The sequence below is a fragment of the Heterodontus francisci genome, chromosome 7, assembly GCF_036365525.1.
Source record: "Heterodontus francisci isolate sHetFra1 chromosome 7, sHetFra1.hap1, whole genome shotgun sequence".
Lineage (NCBI taxonomy): Eukaryota > Metazoa > Chordata > Chondrichthyes > Heterodontiformes > Heterodontidae > Heterodontus > Heterodontus francisci.
In genome coordinates this window covers 117,670,308-117,692,772 of record NC_090377.1, presented here as the reverse complement: position 1 = coordinate 117,692,772, position 22,465 = coordinate 117,670,308, and the positions used below count along the sequence as shown (strand labels likewise).

Genomic DNA, 22,465 nt, shown 5'->3' with positions numbered 1-22,465 from the left:
AATCCTGATTTGTGCAATTTTGAGGTGACTACAATACTTGGCAACTATGAAATCCAATAAAGAAGTGTTAAAGTGTAGTGTTTTAGTGTTTTTATGGTGTGAAATATGACTGATCTCCGATCCATTTATTGAAATATACAATATATTAAGCAACATACATAAACTTAGTATACACAGAATACTGGAACAAGGAAGGAACTTCATACAAATAACACTTGAAATGGTCTTCCAATTAAAATAGTGGGGACAAAAACCTTCGACTCATGCAAGAAGCAGTCAAAGGATTTCTGTTTTTAAAAAAAATTATGGATTGGCGAATCAAGGTAAGTCAAATTTCTTCCCCCACCTTCCTTAGGCCATGATCTAGTCGCAGCGTTTATTAGTTTCATTGGAACCTTTTAAAATACACACGATTGGATTTAAAAGCTTATGTAAGTTGCAGAATTGGTGCCATACATTTTCCCCTTCTCTACAATTTGGTGTGTTAATTCTATCAATGTTTCCAAGAAGGTTTTAAAAGGCTGGATCGTATTGCAACGTTGACAGGTTTCTTGTAATTTTTGTTCTCTGTTGTGGGTGATAATGGCGTTGCTGCTTTTATCACCCATCCCTAGTGCAAACAGCGGTAGGAGCGTTCGGAAATTCGAGCATCCCATTCACTCGCCTCACCAAACACCACCTGCACCACCTGTGGCAGAGTGTGTGGATGCAGAATTGGACTATTAAGTCACCTAAGGATCCACAACCCTGGAGTGGAAGAAAGTCATCCTCATTCCCGAGGGACTGCCTAAGAAGAATAAGAAGAATTTTTGTTCTCTGTTGTGGGTGATAATGGCCTTGCTGCTTTTATCACCCATCCTAAGTTGTCCTTGTCTGGTGATGGTGGGCCATCTTGAACCACTGCAGTCCTTGTGCTGTTGGCGCTCCCACAGTAGTGTTAAGTAGTGAATTCCAGAATAGCTACCTAGTGATGATGACAGAACGATGATTTCGGTCCAAGCCAGGATGGTGTGTGACTTGGAGGGAAGCTCGAAGATGATATTCCCATGTCATTGTTCATGTCCATCATAGTGCTATATTCTGTTGAGTTCTGCCTTGACATTGGGCATGAAATATATTACAGCAAGGTGAGTAGGGGGTCTCAGACTCCCCTCTTGCCCTTCCTCTTGTTTGACGGCAAATGGGATAGATTTCGAACAGATCTAGCAATGCGAAACTGGGCATCCATGAGGTGCTGTGGGCCATCAGCAGCAGCAGAATTGTACTCAACCACAATCTGTAACCTCATGGCCCGGCATATCCCCCACTCTACCATTACCAGCAAGCCAGGAGACCAACCCTGGTTCAATGAAGAGTGCAGGAGCGCATGCCAGGAGCAGCACCAGGCATACTTCAAAATGAGGTGTCAACCTGGTGAAGCTACTACCCAGGACTACGTGCATGCCAAACTGCATAAGCAGCATGCAATAGACAGAGCTAAGCGATCCCATAACCAACGGATCAGACCTAAGCTCTGCAGTCCTGCCACATCCAGTCATGAATGGTGGTGGACAATTAAACAACTAACTGGAAGAGGTGGCTCCACAAATATCCCCATCCTCAATGATGGGGGAGCCCAGCACATCAGTGCGAAAGATAAGGCTGAAGCATTTGCAACAGTCTTAAGCCAGAAGTGCCGAGTTGATGATCCATCTCGGCCTCCTCCTGAAGTCCCCAGCATTACAGATGCCAGACTTCAGCCAATTCGATTCACTCCACGTGATATCAAGAAACGACTGAAGGCACTGGATACTGCAAAGGCTATGGGTCCTGACAATATTCCGGCAATAGTACTTGAAGACCTGTGCTCCAGAACTAGCCTCACCGCTAGCCAAGCTGTTCCAGTATAGCTACAACACTGGCATCTACCCGGCAATGTGGAAAATTGCCCAGGTATGTCCTTTACACAAAAAGCAGGACAAGTCCAACCTGGCCAATTACCGCCCCATCAGTCTACTCTCAATCATCAGTAAAGTGATGGAAGGTGTCATCAACCGTGCCATCAAGCAGCACTTGCTTAGCAATAACCTGCTCAGTGATGCTCAGTTTGGGTTCCGCCAGGGCCACTCAGCTCCTGATCTCATTACAGCCTTGGTTCAAACATGGACAAAAGAGCTGAACTCAAGAGGTGAGGTGAGAGTGACTGCCCTTGACATCAAGGCGGCATTTGACCGTGTATGGCATCAAGGAGCCTTAGCAAAACTGGAGTCAGTGTGGGAATCGGGGAAAACTCTCCACTGGTTGGAGTCATACCTGGCATACAGGAAGATGGCTGTGGTTGTTGGAGGTCAAACATCTGAACTCCAGGACATCACTGCAGGAGTTCCTCAGGGTAGTGCCCTAGGCCCAACCATCTTCAGCTGCTTCATCAATGACCTTCCTTCTATCATAAGGTCAGAAGTGGGGATCTTCGCTGATGATTGCATAATGTTCAGCACCATTCGCGACTCCTCAAATACTGAAGCAGTCCGTGTAGAAATGCAGCAAGACCTGGACAATATCCAGGCTTGGGCTGATAAGTGGCAAGTAACATTTGCGCCACACAAGTGCCAGGCAATGACCATCTCCAACAAGAGAGAATCTAACCATCTCCCCATGACATTCAATGGCATTACCATTGCTGAATCCCCCACTATCAACATCCTGGGGGTTACCATTGACCAGAAACCGAACTGGAGTGGCCATATAAATACTGTGGCTACAAGAGCAGGTCAGAGCCTAGGAATCCTGCGGCAAGTGACTCACCTCCTGACTCCCCAAAACCTGTCCACCATCTACAAGGCACAAGTCAGGAGTGTGATGGAATACTCTCCACTTGCCTGGATGGGTGCAGCTCCAATAACACTCAAGAAGCTCGACACCATCCAGAACAAAGCAGCCCGCTTGATTGGCATACCACGCACAAACATTCACTCCCTCCAGCAACGACGCACAGTGGCAGCAGTGTGTACCATCTACAAGATGCACTGCAGCAATGCACCAAGGCTCCTTAGACAGCACCTACCAAACCCGCGACCTCTACCACCTCGAAGGACAAGGGCAGCAAATGCACAGGAACATCACCACCTGCAAGTTCCCGTCCAAGTCACACACCATCCTGACTTGGAACTATATCGCCGTTCCTTCACTGTCGCTGGGTCAAAATCCTGGAACTCCCTTCCTAACAGCACTGTGGGTGTACCTGCCTCACATGGACTGTAGCGGTTCAAGAAGGCAGCTCATCACCGCCTTCTCCAGGGCAATTAGGGATGGGCAATAAATGCTGGCATTGCCAGTGACGCCCACATCCCATGAATGAATTTTTAAAAACAGGGTTTATTCCTTTTAAACAGTGGCTGTGCTAACCACCTCTATGAGTATTTTACCTTTTACCTTTACTTGTGAAAGAACCGGACAGGTTTCCTTGAGTTTAAGCAAGAAAGAGGTAAATTTGTTATACTTAACACTCTAACCCCGATTTTAAAAATATGCTACGCATTCACACGAGAATCACACACGCACAAATAGATTACAGAGGGAAAAATAGATTTGGTGGTTGGAATTTAGTCCAGAATAAATGGAACCTAAGTACACAGTCTGTGAAGTGGGTGATTCGGTAGTCCTCCAGCTGTGAAGTTGTATTCTTGCTGTCCTTGCTGGTCAAAGTGCACTTTGTGGTGGGCCTGCTTTGCTCAGGGTTTTCTTGAAGGCAGAATTGTAGTTGGCTCTCTTCCGCTGGTCGCTGGCTGTAGCAATCTTTAGGCTTGGAGGGTCCATAGTCCCAGACAGTTTTCAAACTTGATGTTTGCTGGGGAGAGAGAAAGAGGGAGAAAGGGAAGCACGCAGCCTTCTATGCTGCTGCTCTCTCAGTTACTGCTTATCTCTTTGTCCAAAGGAAGCAAAATCCTTTTTCCCCCGAGATGGCTACGTCAGGTTTTCTGAAACCTTCTAATGAAATTCAAGTTTAGGAATTGGCTCCACATGCCCCAGGATGCTAATTTACACTTGGAAGATGTTTGCACTTTCAAAGTCAATATGTTAGGATTGCCTTAACTGCTGTGCTAATGAAGCCATTTTAAGTAATTCAATCACTTAGAGCAAGCAAGGGAAATGTGAACTTGTCCACTTTGACAGGAAGAATAGAAAAGTTGTATACTATTTAAATAGGGAGAGATTGCAGAACTCAATGGTACAGAGGAATTTGGGTGTCCTGGGGTACATGAATCACAAAAGGTTAGTTTGCAGGTACAGCAAGTGATTCGGAAGGCAGATGTAATGTTGGTGTTCATTGCAAGGGGAATTGAGTATAAAGGTAAACTGATGTTCCATCCTTCATGTTTTGAATCCACCCAGGATTACAGATATCTCTGAGAAATACAATGTTCCTTGGATTGTTGCTCTCACCGCATCCTGAGATCAACACTCCGTGCCATGCACCGCCACATGTACCTCTCTGACATGTACACACTGGACCTCTCTCTCCAGAAGCACTCTTAAAGCTGTTCGACTCCGCAGTTTCATTTCATCCTTCGTCTCATCCGATGCATTAACAAAAAACTTTTTTTCTTCCTTTTAGATGTTAAGGAACGCAAGCTCCAGCAGCTGATGGGGACTAATGCCCCTCAAGATCTTTCTTCCCCTTCACTTCCCTCTGACCACATCCCTTCTGATCTGACCCCATGCCATGTATTCACTGTACCCTCTGACCTTCCCCTCTCTGCTGAACGTTCTGTACTCAGAAAAGGACTCGGTTTTATCCCCTTACGCCCCCACCTGAATGAATTTCGCACTCGGCATGATGTTGAGTTCTTCTTCCTTCGCCTTTGCCTCTGTGCTCACTTCTTTGACCAGGAGTCCTCTCCCCGATCAGCAGACCCATTCACGCACCTCCAGCATTCTCCCTCCACCTGGACCCCTCCCTCTGGCCTCTTAGCCACTCTTGATCTTTTCATTGAGAACTGTCGGCGAGACATCGGCCGTCTCAATTTCTCTTCTCCCCTCACTCACACTAACCTGTCTCCCTCTGAACTTGCTGCACTCCGTTCTCTCAGGTCTAACCCCAATATTGTGATCAAACCTGCAGACAAGGATGGTGCTGCTGTTGTCTGGCGTACCGACCTCTACCTTGCAGTCAACTCTCAGATACTTCTTCCTACCACCCCCGGACCAAGACCCCACCACCGAACATCAAGCTACTGTTCACAGGACTGTCACTGACCTTATCTCCTCTGGGAAGATCTTCCCTCTACAGCTTCCAACCTCATAGTCCCGCAACCCGCTTCTCCCTCCTTCCTAAAATCCACAAATAGGACTGTCCTGGCAGACCCATCGTTTCAGCCTGTTCCTGCCCCACTGAACTTATTTCTTCCTATCTTGACTCTATCTTTTCTCCGCTGGTCCAGTCTCTTCCCACCTACATCCATGACTCTTCTGACGCCCTACGTCATTTTGACAATTTCCCGTTTCCTGGCCCTAACCGCCGCCTCTTCACTATGGATGTCCAATCTCTCTACACCTCCATCCCCCACCAGGATGGTTTGAGGGCTCTCCACTTCTTCTTTGAACAAAGGCCCAACCAGTCCCCATCCACCACCACCCTCCTCCACCTGGCTGAACTTGTTCTCACATTGAACAACTTCTCCTTCAACTCCACTTACTTCCTTCAAGTAAAAGGTGTTGCTATGGGTACCCGCATGGGTCCTTTTTATGCCTGTCTTTTTGTGGGATATGTCAAACATTCTTGTTCCAGTCCTACTCAGGCCCCCTCCCCCAACTCTTTTTCCGGTACATTGATGTCTATACTGGTGCTGTTTCCTGCTCCTGCCCTGAACTGGAAAACTTAATCAACTTTGCCTCTAATTTCCAACCTTCTCTCACCGCTACGTGGTCTAGCTCCCACAGTTCCCTTCCTCAACTTCTCTGTCTCCATCTCTGGGGAGAGGCTGTCTACTAAAATTCATTATAAGCTCACCGACTCCCACAGCTACCTCGACTACACATCTTCACACCCTGCCTCCTGTAAGGGCTCCATGCCATTCTCCCAGTTTCTCCGTCTCCGACGCATCTGCTCTGATGATGCAACCTTCCACAACAGCGCCTCCGATATGTCTTCCTTTTTCTTCAGCCAAGGAATCCCCCCCCACTGTGGTTGACAGGGCCCTCAACCGGTGTGCGGTCCATTTACCGCACTTCTGCCCTCATGCCTTCCTCTCCCTCCCATAACCGCGACAGGATTCCCTTGTCATCACTTTCCACCCCACCAGCCTCCACATCCAAAGGATCATCCTGCACCATTTCCGCCACCTCCAGCATAATGCCACCACCGAACACATCTTCCTTTCCCCTCCCCTGTCAGCATTCCGAAGAGATAGTTCCTTCCATGACACCCTGGTCCACTCCTCCATTACCCCCAGCACCTCATCCCCTTCCCATGGCACCTTCCCGTGCAACTGCAGGAGGTGTAATACCTGCCCTTTTACTTCCTGTCTCCTCTCCAAGGCCCCAAACACTCCTTTCAGGTGAAGCAGCTGTTTACTTGTACTTCTTTCAATTTACTATACTGTATTTGCCGCTCCTCTACATTGGGGAGACCAAACGCAGATTGGGTGACCGCTTTGCGGAAGACCTCCACTCGGTCCGAAAGCATTTCCCCGAGCGTCCAGTTGCTTGTCATTTCAACACCCCCTCCCCCCAACCGCGCTCATGCCAACATTTCTATCTTTGGCCTGCTCCAGTGTTCCAGTGAACATCAACAGAAGCTCGAGGAGCAGCACCTGATCTTTCAGTTAGGCACTCTACAGCCTTGCAGACTGAAGATTGAGTTCAATAACTTCAGAGCGTGACTGGTCTTTTTTTAATATTTTATTTTTTAACCATGCACCTGCTTTTAATGTAGGCATGTAGCTGCTCATTATTCTGCTATTAACAGTCTCTCTGGACTAATGCTTTGTCTTTCACCACAAGCATTAACACACGCTTTGCCTTTGTCCCAGCTTTGTTATTTAATCACACTCTGCCCTATCAAACACCTTCCCCTTTGTTCTCTTCCCAACCCCCTCCTCTTCACTTGCTTAAAACCTAATTCTCCTCTAACCTTTGTCAGTTCTGATGAAAGGTCACAAACCTGAAATGTTAACTTTGCTTCTCTCTCCACAGATGCTGCCAGACCTGCTGAGTATTTCCAGCACTTTTTGTTTTTATTTCAGATTTCCAGCATCTGCAGTATCTTGCTTTTATTTATTATAAAAGTAGGGAAGCTTTACTGCAGCTGTCCAGGACCTTGGTGAGACCACATCTGGAGTATTGTACAGTTTTGGTCTCCTTATTTGAAAAAGGATATATTGCGTTAGAAGCAGTTCAGAGAAGGTTCACTCGATTAATTCTGGGGATGAAGGGCTTATCTCGTAAGGAAAGGTTGAACAGGTTGGGCTTGTACACATTGGAATTTAGAAGAATGAGAGGTGATCTTATTGATCCTGAGGAGACTTGTTAGAGTGGATACCGGGAGGATGTTTCCTCTTCTGGGGGAGACGAGAACTAAGGGACCCAGTTGAAGAATAAGAGGTCTTCCTTTTAAGATGGAGATGAGGGGAATTTTTTTCTCAAAGGATAAGTGGAATTTTCTTCCCCAGAAAGCAATGGAGGCTGGATCATTACATTTAATCAAGGCTTAGTTAGCTAGATTTTTGATAGACAAAGGAGTCAAAGGTTATGGGGGTCAGACAGGAAAGTGGAGTTGAGAACACAACCAGATCAGCTATGATCTTATCGAATGGTGGAGCAGGCTTGAAGGGCTGAATGGCCTATTCCTGTTGCTAAGTCCTATCTTCTTTTGACGTGCAAATGGCTATGGAACTGCACCTTTTATGTGGTGTTGTGTATAGCTGTTTTCAAGTATGTGGTGGACTAGTGTTAAATTGTAGTAGATAGTAACTCATTTTGTAGCAGATATGTTCAGATATTCTAAAAGAGCAGCTCTTTTAAGGCTGCACCTTGTGAGAGTGTGATTAAATAAACTTTGTTTAAATTCACTTCTATCCTGAAATCCAAAATTAAGAAGTTAAGCAGGTAAAAACAGCACTGTTTTATTTCACAGTTTCAACATTTGGCCGTTATTTTGACTGAACTTGTGTTGATTGTCTGTTTATAGGTATTAGTAACACTGAATCACGCCAACCAGGCAAGGCACCAAATTTCAGTGTCAATTGGGTTGTGGATGATTCAGGCCTCGAAGTCATTAATGCCATGACAGGGAAAGATGACATGGGGCGCCCTTCTCGACTATGTAAACATGTTCTGCACAGTCGCTGGCTACGCTTGCATGGAAAGGTAAGATCATTCAGTAATTCCCCCACCTCACCCCCGCCACTCCTATTTTTACATTTGCTTTTCATTCCAGCATTGTTTTTTTCTATTTTAAATTCCACCATAGCATGCAGATCTTTCCCTTCTAAGAGATTCAATTGTTGGTAAACTTCCTTTCATGTTGCACTGTTGAGTACTGCCTGGTCAGATACACAATAAAGCTCTTCTATGTTGTAACATCAAATACCCCATGGGTTAGATTCAGAGTGCACCTTCACCAGCACTGCACCGTGCATTCAGAGCCACATGAGCAGAACATTCCTGCCTGCCTTGTAGCCTGTCTGAGTGAGACTGTTAGTTAAGTCCTGTCAATTCTTGCACACTAAAAAAAATTATATGAGAGCTGTCTAAACTCATTTTACATAGAACCCTTAAAATGAGCAAAGGGAGACTGATGCGGTCGGTCCCATCTATATTATAAAATTGTGAAAAATTACAGTGCTCTAATTTACTTGACTGTCCATTCCCATGGTTTTGGATTTTTATGACACTCAGTACACCATTTTCTCTTGGGCTGTTGATTCCTTTTGAAATTACTTTGCTTGAAACTGCAATTGTGAGTCAGTTTTCTGTTAAATTGGTGTCATCTGTTCAATGGTTTCCACTACAACTTAACTATGGTTAACTCCCAACTGCAGAAGACCATTAAAGTGAGTCTCAACTATCCCACCAAACTAAAATGGTGCACTGAAAATTATGAAGGGGTTTGATAGAGTAGATTGTGAGAAACAGTTTCCACTAGCAAGAGTATCAATAACCAGAGATGCAGAATCAAGATAATTGGCAAAAGAACTGGGGTGAGTTAAGGACAATTTTTTACACAGCAAGTTATGATGTGTGGAATGTACTGCCTGAAAGGGTGATGGAAGCAGATTCAGTAGTAACTTTCAAAAGGGAATTGGATATATACTTGTAAAGAATGTTGCTGATATGCCACAGTAGCTTCCCAGTTTTGGGCTGCAAGATCTGTCCTTAGTCTCTTCCACTTAGCACAGCAGTAGTGCCACATGTCACAATAGAGATTACCCTGACTGTGAAGATGAGATTTTGTCTTTACAAGGATTGTACAATGGTCACTTCAACAACTAGGTATCTTGAAGATAAAATTGAGCATGTCATTTTGTCATGTTGTTCCCCTTACCGCCTAACACATGTGCAGTCTAGTTAGGCCATTTCAGAGTATTAAGTTGGAATCGAATGGAAAGCAGACCACGTAGGGTTGGTAAGTTCCCTTCACTGAATTATATTAGTGAGCCAACTTGGTTTTATGACAGACTGTTAGTTTTCATGCTCACCGTAACCACTAATCTATCCTGCTCATGTCTGGTTATTTCACAAGAAATATTGGTAGCCTAATGAAAACACTTTTTACAGAAGGTGAATACAAAATTTGAACTAGCAGGTTGGCCATTATTCAAATTCTTCTTCCTCAGTTCTGATGACTTGCAATCATTATGCCATTTGCAATTGTTATGACTGGTAGCATCTTGTGGAGAAAGCTGTAAAGAAAAGAAATTAGAGGCACTTACTCTGAATCATTGTATTTAAAATGGTTTCATTTGCATCCAGTGCTACATGTAATCCACATAAGTCTGCTCTCTCTCTCTCCCTACCCCACACTTTTTTTCTATTCCTGCAGTTGCTATTCTTGCATCGATCCAAACAGGAGAAGTTCAGTTCGTACTATGAAGCAAAACAGGCTGCCACTGAATATCAAGCTGCCAAGGAGTCCCTGATCAAAGAGTTCCAGAGGAGTGGATTAGGCATGTGGGTGAAAAAGCCCATTGAACAGGACCAGTTCGCTCTGTCTGGCTGAGCCCATGTTGGGATTTTTAAGGATGCAAAGCTGCTGGAATTCCATGTGTCAGATGTATTTATTAACTTGTAACTTTAAACTAACTTTTTTTAAATTTCCTTTTTTAAAAAAAAGATGCATCCCTTTTCTTGGCTATCAGCTAGATTTTTAAAGTAGCACAAGAAGTGATGTACACAATACTTGTTTTAATTGGCTTCTAAACTAGGAGGTAATGTCAGTAATTGAAGCCGTCATTGAATTGTGCAGCATTGGCCATGTTTATGAACATACCCTAAGCTGTGGTGGTTTAAGACATGGTGTAGGTTTCTGGAAGGACAATGTTGCGTTCTGTTTCTGAAAATACAATGTACAGGAAATAATCTGTATAGTCAACATTACTTTTAACATTTATCTGGTCTTTATGGACTATAAAAAGTTTAGCAATTTAGCACTTCTGACACAGAACTTCTTGTGAAAGGGGGAGCATGTGTTGTGAATTCAGTTGCAAAGGTTAGTGTGCCAGATTCATAGTCCATGCAATTTTCTGATGGGACAAAAGATCAATTGGACTGCAAATTGCTTATGCTGACGTGCACGCTTGAATTTTTATTTTATTTGTTCTTGGGATGTGAGGGTTGCTTGGAAGGCCAGCATTTATTGCCCACCCTAATTATCCTTGAGAAGGTGGTGGTGAGCTGCCTTCTTGAACTGCTGCAGTCCTTGTGGTCTTGGTACATCTGCAATCCACTCCTGTTTGGTGAAGATCTACATTGGTAGCACTAAATCATACAATTTCTCCCTATGTATGTTCTTAGAGTAAACCTCTACAAACAAAATAATCAGCTAAACTTTTGAGAACTGGGAATTAGAGGATGACGTAGGAGCTCCTGTAAAAAAACTAGGAAGGGGAAATTATCGACTGGTTGCTTGTAGATAATGGCAAAGTGATGTACATGCCCCATAAGTATTCAGAACCATCACAGGCAACTGGAGTACATATATTCAGCAGGTTTGGGGTCGTCTTATTTTTGACAGCTGCTGTACCTATTTGCAAATAAACTTCCATTATAGCATTCAAACTGAAGTGCTGTATGTTTTCTTTAAGGATAGGTCATAAGTTTTACTTCAAGGCAGACTGCAGTGTTCTCAGTGGGTTCTTGTTGGTATAGATGCGACTCTTCCAAGATGATGCAGTTCATTCAACTGAAGCAATTCTTGACTAGTCCTTAACTATAAATTACCCAGGCAGATTCAGCACTGTTTTGTGACAGTTTTTTTCATTAGGAGTAGGAGCAGCTGAACAAGAGTTCAGCGTAACAGATCAAAGTCCAAAAAAAATTATTTTTTAAAATGTAATGATGTGTGGAAGTACATTTTGGTCAATTTTAAATTACAGCCTAGCCTAGCCATAAAAGGGATGCTATCTGTCTATATGTGTGCCTGCTGCTTTTTTCCTTGTTCTTTCTTCATGCACAATTGTTGATATGTTTCTTTCTTTGTTGTGTAAACTGGAATAGCATATGCCTTGAATCAAATGTTCCTTACATTGACCTTTGCAACTGAATGAAGGCAATTGCGAGTGCAAAGGTCACAATACAACAATTAATTGTATCTCATTAAAGGTTAGTGTCATCTGTCGCAGAAATAAAAGGGGATGAAAGTTAACCGAGATTGGAGCACTTGAAAACTTGTTGAATTACAATTGGAATAATTCTTGTTATATGGTGACATTTTGAAGCTGGCAGGGTCTCTCATATAAGATCCTCCACCTGTGGTGTTGAAAGGTCAAAGTGTGTTGCTGTCAGTATTTAAGAACCCAAATTATAATGAATACACTAAATGACTGTGGTTTAGTTCCAAGGCAGTTAGTTACACAATCCAGAGGTTTTGGTGGTGGCATAAACTGTGCCTTGAGCTCACAGTATTGATCTTATCTTTTGGCACTTTTACCTTAATAGATTGGGTCCAGGAGATTGAGATTCAAATGACCTCCATGTTTCATGCTGTGGTCTGACACCACTCCCCCTGGCTGGAGGCCAGCTTGTAAGCAGGAGACCTACTGTTCTGCACATCTGCAAGTGTGTTAATATCAAGGGTTTTTCCTTAAACCGGTAGACTAATAATTGTAGCCAGTGCTTAAATTGGGGAGGAATGTTGCTGTTATTTCATGTCAGTCAGTATGGTAATGATACTGGCTTCAGAACCTTTGCAGAGTAGCATGCTGACTTGTGGAACTGGCTCTCAATGTTTAGCAACCAGAATGGGAGATGCTTAATTCAACACCAGAGCAATCAACAAGACCCAAGACAGTGTACATTTGCAGTCCTGTGGGAATTCTGGAGCTTGGGCCCTTTACTTATGAATGGAGTCAGTGCGGGTGGACGGCACATTCACTTTTGACAATACTCAAGGTCAAAGTGCCCATCAACCTCACTTGTTATTGGTTGCATGATCTCTGTCTGTTTGCTTTTTTATTCCAATCTGAGCCTTTGCTTATTTGAAAGCATAGCTGCTGTTGATGCTGTCATCATGGTCATTTTGAAGTGAGCAGAACCGAGTCCATGGTCAGTCTGGCATAACCAAGTGTAAGTTATTCAACATATTAATGATTAGATATTCCAAAGCCATTTCATGAGATACAGAATTTCTCATTGCCATGTCTATTTATATAATATACATGCACATAAATGTTGTATTAGTTACTGCTTTGTGCAAACCCTACTTGCGGTAGTGAATTAATCAGCGATGTTAATCCTGCTGGACCCAACAAATAAGCAGTATCTAATCTGCTTTTTACTGCTTTTTAGTACTTATTAAAATGATGAGGGTTGTTTTTTAAATGAATCACTAATCTTAGATTCTTCTGTATTGATTTGTCTTTTTGCATAGCCAACTGTTGGGGTGTTCTTATTTGTGTCCTGGACCCCAGATAATTGGCAGGTTGTGCCTTACTGCTTAACAGGGCATAATGGGCAAACTTAATGCCCCACGTGACTCCTGTTGTCAGAATATGTGTAACAAAGGCAGTATTGATAACCATGCAGCAAGACATCGCACAATGCGTTCCCCACCCCCTCATCTTTTTGTCTAGGCTACTTTTTCAACTTTACCCACAGTTCTGAAGTTGAACCCAAGAAAAACTATGGTAAGTAGAGAGGAAGGTGCTGCAAGCTCGCCTTGGACACGATTATTTCCAGTGGTAATGCTTTTAGGCACATAGGATTTAGTATGGAACCTGATAACTGTTCAATCACCAGTACTATTGTTAGTTTAGATCTTGCACCGAGCTCTGAGATGGGTCCCATATTTCGATGAACTTAGAGGTTAACATGCTTAATTTCCTAAGCAGATGTATAATTTGCCCCACAGTCAGCTTGTGGATCTGATTCTTTCAGAATACTTAAATAACTTGGTGATGATCTCCAAGGGCGATCTTTCTTCACCACCACCCCCCCCCCCCCCCCCCCCCCATCCCCCCAACCAGCTGGACCACAAAAGAGTAAATCTAGAAGCTGGGGTCCTATCTGCCATCCTCAAATGCTGTTTGCTCTGGGTGAGTGACCTGTGGCCATGGATGAATGCTGGGATGCCACTTGGAAGTTTTCTCTTCAGTGGGGCCCAGAAGTCTGAGAGTGTCTGATTCACATTGCTTGACAGAGGGCTATTGATTGATGGATTAGGAGACACTTCCGTCTTTCCATAGGGAGAAAAAAAAGGAAATGATTTGATTTTCAGAGAGAAAATAAGTGCTGTAATGAAATAGGTAATTACTACAGCATATAAAATTGGTCTGGAATGCTGATTTCTATGACGAATAGTTTGATAGACAATGTAAATGACTGACTAATGAATAAAAACAATCAGCTGTCATCGCCAGCCAAATTTCAGCTGAAGGAGTTTTACTGTAGTATTAAAAATAGAAATGGATTTCAAACCTGCATTAACTAGTTGGTCTCTCCACTCCATCGGTATCCCAGTTCACATGCCTTTGCTTGAAGTACTAATTTAATTTTTTGAGCTTTAAGTTCAGTTTAACTGTTGTTTCCACTTTGGAGGGAAAGTGGGGGGGGGGCGGTCATGCAAAACTAGAGATCATAAGTGTAAGATAGTCGCTAACAAATCCAATAGGGAATTCAGGAAAAACTTATTTGCCCAAAGACTAATGAGAATGTAGAACTTACTACCACATGAAGTGGTTGAGGCGAATAGCATAGATGCATTTAAGGAGAAGCTAGCTAAGTTCATGAGAGAGAAAGGAATAGAAGGTTATGCTGATAGGGTTAAATGAAGAGTGGTGGGATGAGGCTCTAATGGAGCATAAACACTGGCATGAGCCTGTTGGGCTGAATGACCTGTTTCTGTGCTGTAAATTCTATGTAATTTTATGTAATTAACTAGAATATTTATCACAATTGTAGAGAAGAGTACTGTAATGTTGTCTTTTATATTAGTAGAACTGGCATCCCATTCTGAACCCTGTCAACGCCGTGGGTATCATCAGTTATATGTGCTATGTCACAGTGGCCCTCTCCAGACTGTGAGACCTTATTGTCAAATGTGATTTTCTCCACACAATGTGAGTGTATTGTCAAGTATCTTGTGGTGAGACCTTTCCACATCATAGGACATCGAGAGGAGACAACGAGTGTTTTCTTGCCTCACAAGGGAATCTAGTCTTAATGTTCTCTTCTGTAAGCTTATTTTTGTGACCTTTGTTATTTTATAAGGAACAATCGCTTAAACACAACTTTCATGGTCTTCTGTATTGTAATTTTGTACTCAACCATTGGAAGCACCTCAATGAATACAATGTTTGATTCACCTTGTATTTAACAAATCAAACCCGTTAGAATGTCATTCATTTCATAATGGATAATGACATTCCAACAACAAGCACACAATATTAAATAAAATTTAACACAGCTCAAAAAGATTAGATTTTTTAAAATGTTGCAAGTATTCAAAATGCAACAATACACAAAATCAAACTGGCTGTTGGATATAATGGCTGCAGAGATACTGTCTTTAGTCATTGGTTATTCTGGTTTGTTCACTTTGGAATGGAAAGAAAATTCCTTCCACTCCCCCTTTCCACTTTGTCCCAAACCTCAAGTAGTTTGTAGTACTTTTCCAGCATTCAACAGCTTTGGCACCAAAATAATTAATGCCACCTTCCAGATCAATGAGCAGGGAATTGCCAGTACTTGTGACCTATTATACTGCCAAATATCTGCATTTTTGTCAGTCAGTTGTTCAGCATCAGTAGTGTAATCTGTTTTTGGGGAAACCATTAAAGCGATGGGAAGGAAGAAACTGTGACACATCATTAGCAGAAAAGGGAGAGCATTTTAATTAATGGTCAGATTTTCAACTAGTTTTGAGAGAAAAATCTGCTGTATAATCAAACATCATAATGCGAAAAATAAATCTGTTACTGAGCAAAGTTTGTGAAAGTTGGTGCACTTGACCACTGTAAAGACTGCAAGCAATTTCATGGGAAAATTGAGGTAGAAATCTTGTTTAAAATGGCAAGTATGGGTAGAACCAGATGTTAGTACTGGAACTTTCAGCTGTGGAGTTTATAGCCAGAAGGACAGCACTGGCTTGGAGCAATGCGAAACCTGTCAGTCTGAAACCCATAAAGGTTGTTTCGAAGACTATTACTTCCAAATTAAGCACGACGTCCACAAATAGCCGAACCTGACCAGATGTAGGCAACGTTTTCACTGCTATTGAAAGCCTTGCAACAAAAAAAATTGACTCTTAATAAAAAAAAAAATTCAGAGAAGCATCAGTGAACCATAGACCTCATAGATCTAGAGCACAGCAAAAATAAATCCTTATAATTGTTCTTTTCAGAAGTTACTTGGTGTTGAGAACTTGAGATGAAAACACTCGATTAAAGTAGCCAGCATTTTCTGCATCTTCAGTAATGATATTGTGACTTGTTTTATAAAGTAGGAACAATATGGTCAAATATTAGTCAGAACTGTAGTTCTTTAGACATATACCATTGTACACATCTGTCAAGAAGTGAAAATAGTGAAGCTGGAGTAATTTCTTGCTGACATCAACAGTTTCTTCAATACATAGATCCATTTAAAATGCCTGGTTATCCACTGGTAAGAAGTTACCCATATCTGCATCAATTCCAGTAACCGCCATCCTTCAGAATAAACACATTGTCAGCATGTCAACAAATTAACCAAACATTGGAAATATTTTCTGAGTGAGCACTTAAGTGACACATAGGAATAAAAATTCTAGCTGAGGAAGTCAAAATGGGCAAAATGATTGCAGTTTGCAGGAATTTGATCAAGAGAATGTGAATACAGGTGACAAAAAACCTTTCAAAAAACGAATACTATTGTAACCACAATATATCTCTTCTGGCCAGCTGATCAATTCCACAGTGCCATGGATAAATGAATGGAGAGTATCTGTCATCACGATGGCCTGTTCAACTCCAAAATGGCTGAAGTGCAGTCCATTGTAAATAATTTTGGCATCCTTGTGCCAGCTTTTTTAAGAGTCAGCATTTACCTAAGTTACAATCAACATAGAATCAGTTTTTCAGGAAGTGCTTGCTGAGATCAAATGAGGATTGTGATCATTTGTGAGAGTTTACAGGTATATCAAACTGGTTTCTGCCAACTGGTTATCCACCTTGTAGGCATAATTAATATTAAAAACAAGACTTTTTAAAATTTATATGGTGCCTTTTCATGCCAAAATGTCTGAGCGAGTCACACAGTGAATTAGATTTTTTAAGTGCAATAATTTTTGTTGCGTAGGCAAACCATTACACTGGAAACCATGGGACATCTAAGAGATGATAGTAACGTTGGTGCAATTGTCCTAGCCTTTATCTACCCCCAGCATATATCCACAGAATCATATCAAATAAACAATACTTGAACATTCCTTTTCCTTGAAATGATGCATAGACAGCACCATTTGTTATTTTTGTGTTTATACATATTTCACCAATTGAACATTTCTCAATTTGTGTAACTCCTTCCTCAAATTGTATTGCTATACCAAGGCATTCAACAGTCTCTCAAACCTTTGTTAGTGAGAGAAGTACAGGAGTAATTAGGGGATAAAGTCTAATTGTACAAATAATAGGTAAATATCATGTACACTTTTAAATTTTTACTAATTGGCACAAAATATTTTTGTTACACTTTCTAACAACTGAGTAACCATAAATTTAACATAAATATGAAAGAAATATATGGAAGGGTTTTTTTGTAGATGTGTTCTAAACCGGATTTACTGAGCAACATTTATAAATGTGAAAGATAATCAAAGTTAGAAATACGAACAATCATTTGGAAATGTAGTTAGTAGAAATGCTTCAGGTAAAGGGCTCTTGTTGAGATGAGACCTGTCCCCTTTCAGGACAACATGTGAGCACTTTTAACTTTTTTTCATCTGCACATACACTCCCCTTTTTCAGTGAGATCGTGCTTCATGGTGTAAATGGCAAAGTTTTCGAATACATTTTTTGGGTTTGTGTATGGCATCACTATTATAAACATATGCTTTGCAACTCTAGATTCCTCTTACTCTGGTCTCCTATGCAACTTTCCCCTTTTATCACAGTGTGGTGGCAATTCCATCAGTCACCTGTGCCCCACACTCTGATATGCCTGCCTGCAAACCTTCTGCCTTTTTACCTCCGCCTCTTTAAGACCCTTAAACCGCACCTTTTTCTTTGTTCATCCCTTCTTCAGCACTATTCATTTCTTCATGCCTCTTTGAAATGTTTTTCTACATGAAAGGCACAGTATCAATGCAAGTTGTTGGTTTTATCTGCTTGATCATAGGATTCTGGAAAGTTGTACAGGTAGTAAAATTTTACAATGAAAAGCAGAAAATGTTGAAAGTACTCGGCACATCAGGCAGCACCTGTGGAGAAAGAAATAAAGTTAATTTTTCAGGTCAGTGATCAATATTTTACTGTCATGTTGCAAAACAACTTACATATTCAGGAAGTGAGGTCCCTTCCGTTAGTGTACACCATAGAGTTTCAGTAGTGTGCAGACCAAGGCACTACACAGGCTCAATCCTTGCTCGGTGTTTGATTTTGCTAAACTTGGTGCAGAGTGACATATAATCTCTTGAAGAAACTTAGAAGGAACATGGGGCAAAGAAATACAAGACAGATATAATTTCAGTTGTCATTGTTGAATACTGTGGGTTGATAGAAACTATCCAGGTCCTTAACAAACAAGTCTGATATTTTTAGTGGCCTCTAAGTATCAATCTCCTTTTCCTTTATTCTTTAGATAGACCAAGATCTGACATTCTAGACCTTAATATGCCTTAACTAGAAATTGTTCTTCTCTCTGTCATCCTATGCTAGCCATGGATGACTTGAATGTTGCATTCCTCAGCAAGAGCAATGGAAAATAGTTGTCCCATTTCTTTACAACTTGAACAATGGTAGGAACCTGGGCTGAGCTTCTCGACGGTTTTATATCATATTTCAGTGGAAATAAATTCCACATGTGTCCAAACACTGAATTTCTGGTGGACCTTCTTCATTCAGCATCCTTAGAATTGAACCACGTGGTGGGCAGTGGGCTGAATTTAAAGGGTGCGCCACAGTTTGCGGAGGCATGCATCCCACGCGGATGCGCCATCCCTGAGCCCCCGTGATATTCCACGTGGGAGTTTATTTAAATAGAGGGGGCGGAGCGGCCACTCCTGATGATGTAGAGGGGACGGCTGCAGCATCCCCGGCAACGGCATCCGGCTCCACCCCGCAGGCGCCAGCGTCATTTTTAAAGTGCTTTAAGCCTTTACAATTAATGTTAATTTTTGAAGGTATATGGTTATAAATTTCTATTAAATAAAAACTTTTGTGATGGAGGCCCTTCCCCAACCCCCAAATGGTGTTTTTAATTGCCCGGGCTAACAAAAACAAGCCGTTTTCCCTACCCGAACTTTACCCCCCAACCTTCAAACTTTTGTCCTTCAGCCCCTTCTCACCATCCCCACATCCAATCAAGATCGTTTTCCCCGCTCCCCCGCCCTGAAAATGTTATTCATCTCCCCCTCCCCACCAGGTTCCCGCCTCAGAACTCCCCAAAGGTGCACAAAGCATGAACGGCGGCCATAATATTGGCATGTGACGGCCGCCGCCTGCAGGTAGGTTTATTTACATATTATTAATGTTAATTTGCATATGCTGATGAAGGGCCCACCACCTGGTGGCGGGGGGTGCGGCCACACTGAGGCCCCCCTGCCACTGGTAATATGTGGGGGGCCCTTCTCGACATTATGGGTTGAGGCAGGCCTCTTCCCGCAGAAGTTTACCAGCCCCTGCGCCACGACCCGCTGTGCAAGGGGCCGGTAAAATTCAGCCCTGTGTCCCATTATAGCATCATTAAAGTTGGGCCGTACTGAAGTTTCAGATGCTCCTGTGAGGTATGAAAGGGCTGTACAGGTATGAAAGTGATGGTTGTGTGTGTGTGTGCATCCCATTGTGACCTCCTTTCATCCTGTATTTCTCTGCATTGATTGACACCTGCAGCTTTACTTAACACAGCATAGTTAATGTAATAAAATACATCTCCCTTGCTCCACAAACCTGTGGCGACTGTGTGATACTTGTACCATCTCAACTAAGAAAACGCCAAAGGGCAGAACTAGAGAGAAAATTTACAGTCAGGTGTGACTAAAAAGTAGAAGGCAAAGACTTATAAAATGTTTTTTTCCTTTATTTCATGAAAAGGCATCAACAAAGTCACAAACTGAAAAAGCGATCTGTACCAGGTTGCTACAATATTATTAATCCTGAGTTTGTGTTGTAAAGAGTTTAAGTTCTTAGATTGCTATGTTTTCAACACTGAAAAATAAGTTGATAGCTAAAAAATTATAATGTGCATCTCCATTCTAGTAATTTAGATAAGAGACAAAACTAAGCAAGCGCTGTTAGGAAAATTGAACTGCACTGCTCTAGGGGCATAGTGGGGTTGAGACAGGGCGGATTGCAACAGATTAACCTGAAACTACGTCAAGTTGTCTGGATAATTTGGATATAAATTATCCAACTCTGTCATTTATGTCTCATAATCAAACAATTCTACTCAGTACAGCAATAAATAATATCCCACATTCAGCTTACAGAGGGGAAATTAAAACTTTTTTTAGTTAGAATGTTTGTGTATATCTTTAACAAATTCCTAAAATGCAACAATACCAGTGAAATATCTCTCTTGGAGCTAGTGAAGACAGAGAGAGCTCGGTAACAAAATTGTTCAGATGAGGGAAACTTGCCAAGTTGTGTTTAGGAGATTGTTCGCCTTAAGAGCTCATGGTAACATTCCACTGTGTAATGAACAGTTTGTACTGTAATCACTGCATGCAGCACTAATACTGTACCACTTCACATTAACAATTCCAGCATGATTCTCTGTTACATGTAGAAATGAAATAAAAATAAATTTACATCTGACTTCTAATGTGTTGGTGTCATTTTTAGGGTGTGTTGCACATATACAAGTAGAGCTTGTTGCTGCATTAAACATGATGGTTTTTAATTATTGTCATATTGCATGCCTGTAAAGCTGGAGTTGGTGTGTTGCATTCTGTCTTTGCCTGTCTGCATTTCTGTATTTGTGGACTATATAATATAAATACATATACACACATTGTTACGGCCAGATGAGGGAGGGGTCTCAGGCTCCCCCATTCGCCCCCTTCTCTTTGACCGCAACAGGGTTTATCCTTTTCTTTAACACAGTGATTTAACTTAACATCTCAGTGAGTGCTTGTTCTGGTCCTCTAATGTAATTGCAAAAGAGCCAACAAGAAAGATGTAAGCTTGAAACAAAAACAAAAAGTGCTAGAAGTACTCAGCGGGTCTGGCAGCATCTGTGGAGAGAGAAGCAAAGTTAGCATTTCAGGTCGGTGACCTTTGCCAGTTCTGATGAAAGGTCACTGACCTGAACCGTTAACTTTGCATCTCTCTCCACAGATGCTGCCAGACCTGCTGAGTATTTCCAGCACTTTTTGTTTTTGTTTCAGATTTCCAGTATCTGTAGTATTTTGCTTTTATAGAAGATGTAAGTTTATTACTCTTAACACTCTGAACGGTTAAAATGACTAAAAATACGCTACGCGTTCTCACACGAGAGCCACACACACACAAATAGATTACAGAGGGAAAACAGCTGGTTGGAGTAGAGTCTGGAATAAATGAAATTTAGTTTAAATACAGTTTATCAGTCCCAGAATCCTCAATTGAAACTGCAGTCATGAAGTCCTCACTGGGCCATGTGCATGGTTGTGGGCTGGCTTATCGGGGCTCCGGAAGGCAGAAGAGGGGGTCAATCCTTGTCCCCTGATTGTTGGCTGTGGTGGTCTGTAGGCCTGAGGCTTTCAGTTACAGCCGGGTCTTCGCTGGATCTTTACTGGAGAGAGAGAGAGAGAGCTACTCCTTGGATGGCTTTTCAGTTACTGACAAAGCCTACAGTCTCTCCAGAGCTGCACAAGCAGTCACATGACATTACCAAATCTCTTTGTGGTTTTAATGAGGTCCTTCTGGAATCTTTTCTGAAATTCAAGGCTCTACCCCTCAAGCTATCCAGTCACACTTGCTGGGGGTTGGCTCTTTCAAAGTCAATGGGTGTTAATGGCCCCTGACGACAGTGTTGATAAGGCCATTACAGGTAATTTAATCAGAGTACCCCATTGTTCTGGCTCAGTTGGGTCAGTCATGTTGTCTCCAGTCTAATCTTTTGGTGTTTCAAATGTAAATTGCAGTGGCCATCTTGGTTGCCAGTTTACTTCTTTTACAATAATTTAATTGTAAGAATTTCCAGTAAAAGTGTTAGGCAAGGTTCCAACTGATGCAATTAATATTTCCCATTTGGCATGTAGGGTTTTCATGAAAGTATTTAAGTAATGGGTTTGTTTGTGTTCTGAATGTAGACTTTATATTAAAACAAATACCCTCCAATGTCCTCCTCCCCTGAAGACACTGAATTTACTCACCAGCTTGTGCAACTACACCATAGCGTATCTTCTGATACCTAAATGAATATTCTTCAGCTGCTGAGTCACAGCATGCTATTCAAGCATAGGACGTGCCATGGTTAATTGTAAGCTATCTACTTCTGCTCCACTCAATTTTCTAATTGCACATAGTAGAAACTTCCTGGTTTATATTCCTCAGTTCCATGTTCAAGCATTTTTTAATTATTCATTCACAGGATGTGAGTGTCATTGGCAAGACCAGCATTAATTGCCCATCCCCAAATTGTCCTTGAGAAG

General features: G+C 42.0%; 1 protein-coding gene across 14 annotated transcripts in view; it reads left to right on the top strand.

Moving 5' to 3' along the window:
* Window positions 1-20,645, top strand: part of LOC137372267 (double-stranded RNA-specific editase 1-like) — a 428,430-nt gene extending 407,785 nt beyond the window's left edge. For all 14 annotated transcript variants that reach the window (XM_068035994.1, XM_068035992.1, XM_068035993.1 and 11 more), the window contains 2 exons: window positions 8,168-8,346; window positions 10,022-20,645. In XM_068035994.1, the coding sequence (XP_067892095.1) occupies window positions 8,168-8,346; window positions 10,022-10,198 (356 nt within the window). In that variant the 3' untranslated portion in view covers window positions 10,199-20,645. The remainder of the gene's footprint in view (window positions 1-8,167; window positions 8,347-10,021) is intronic.
* Window positions 20,646-22,465: the final 1,820 nt, after the last annotated feature.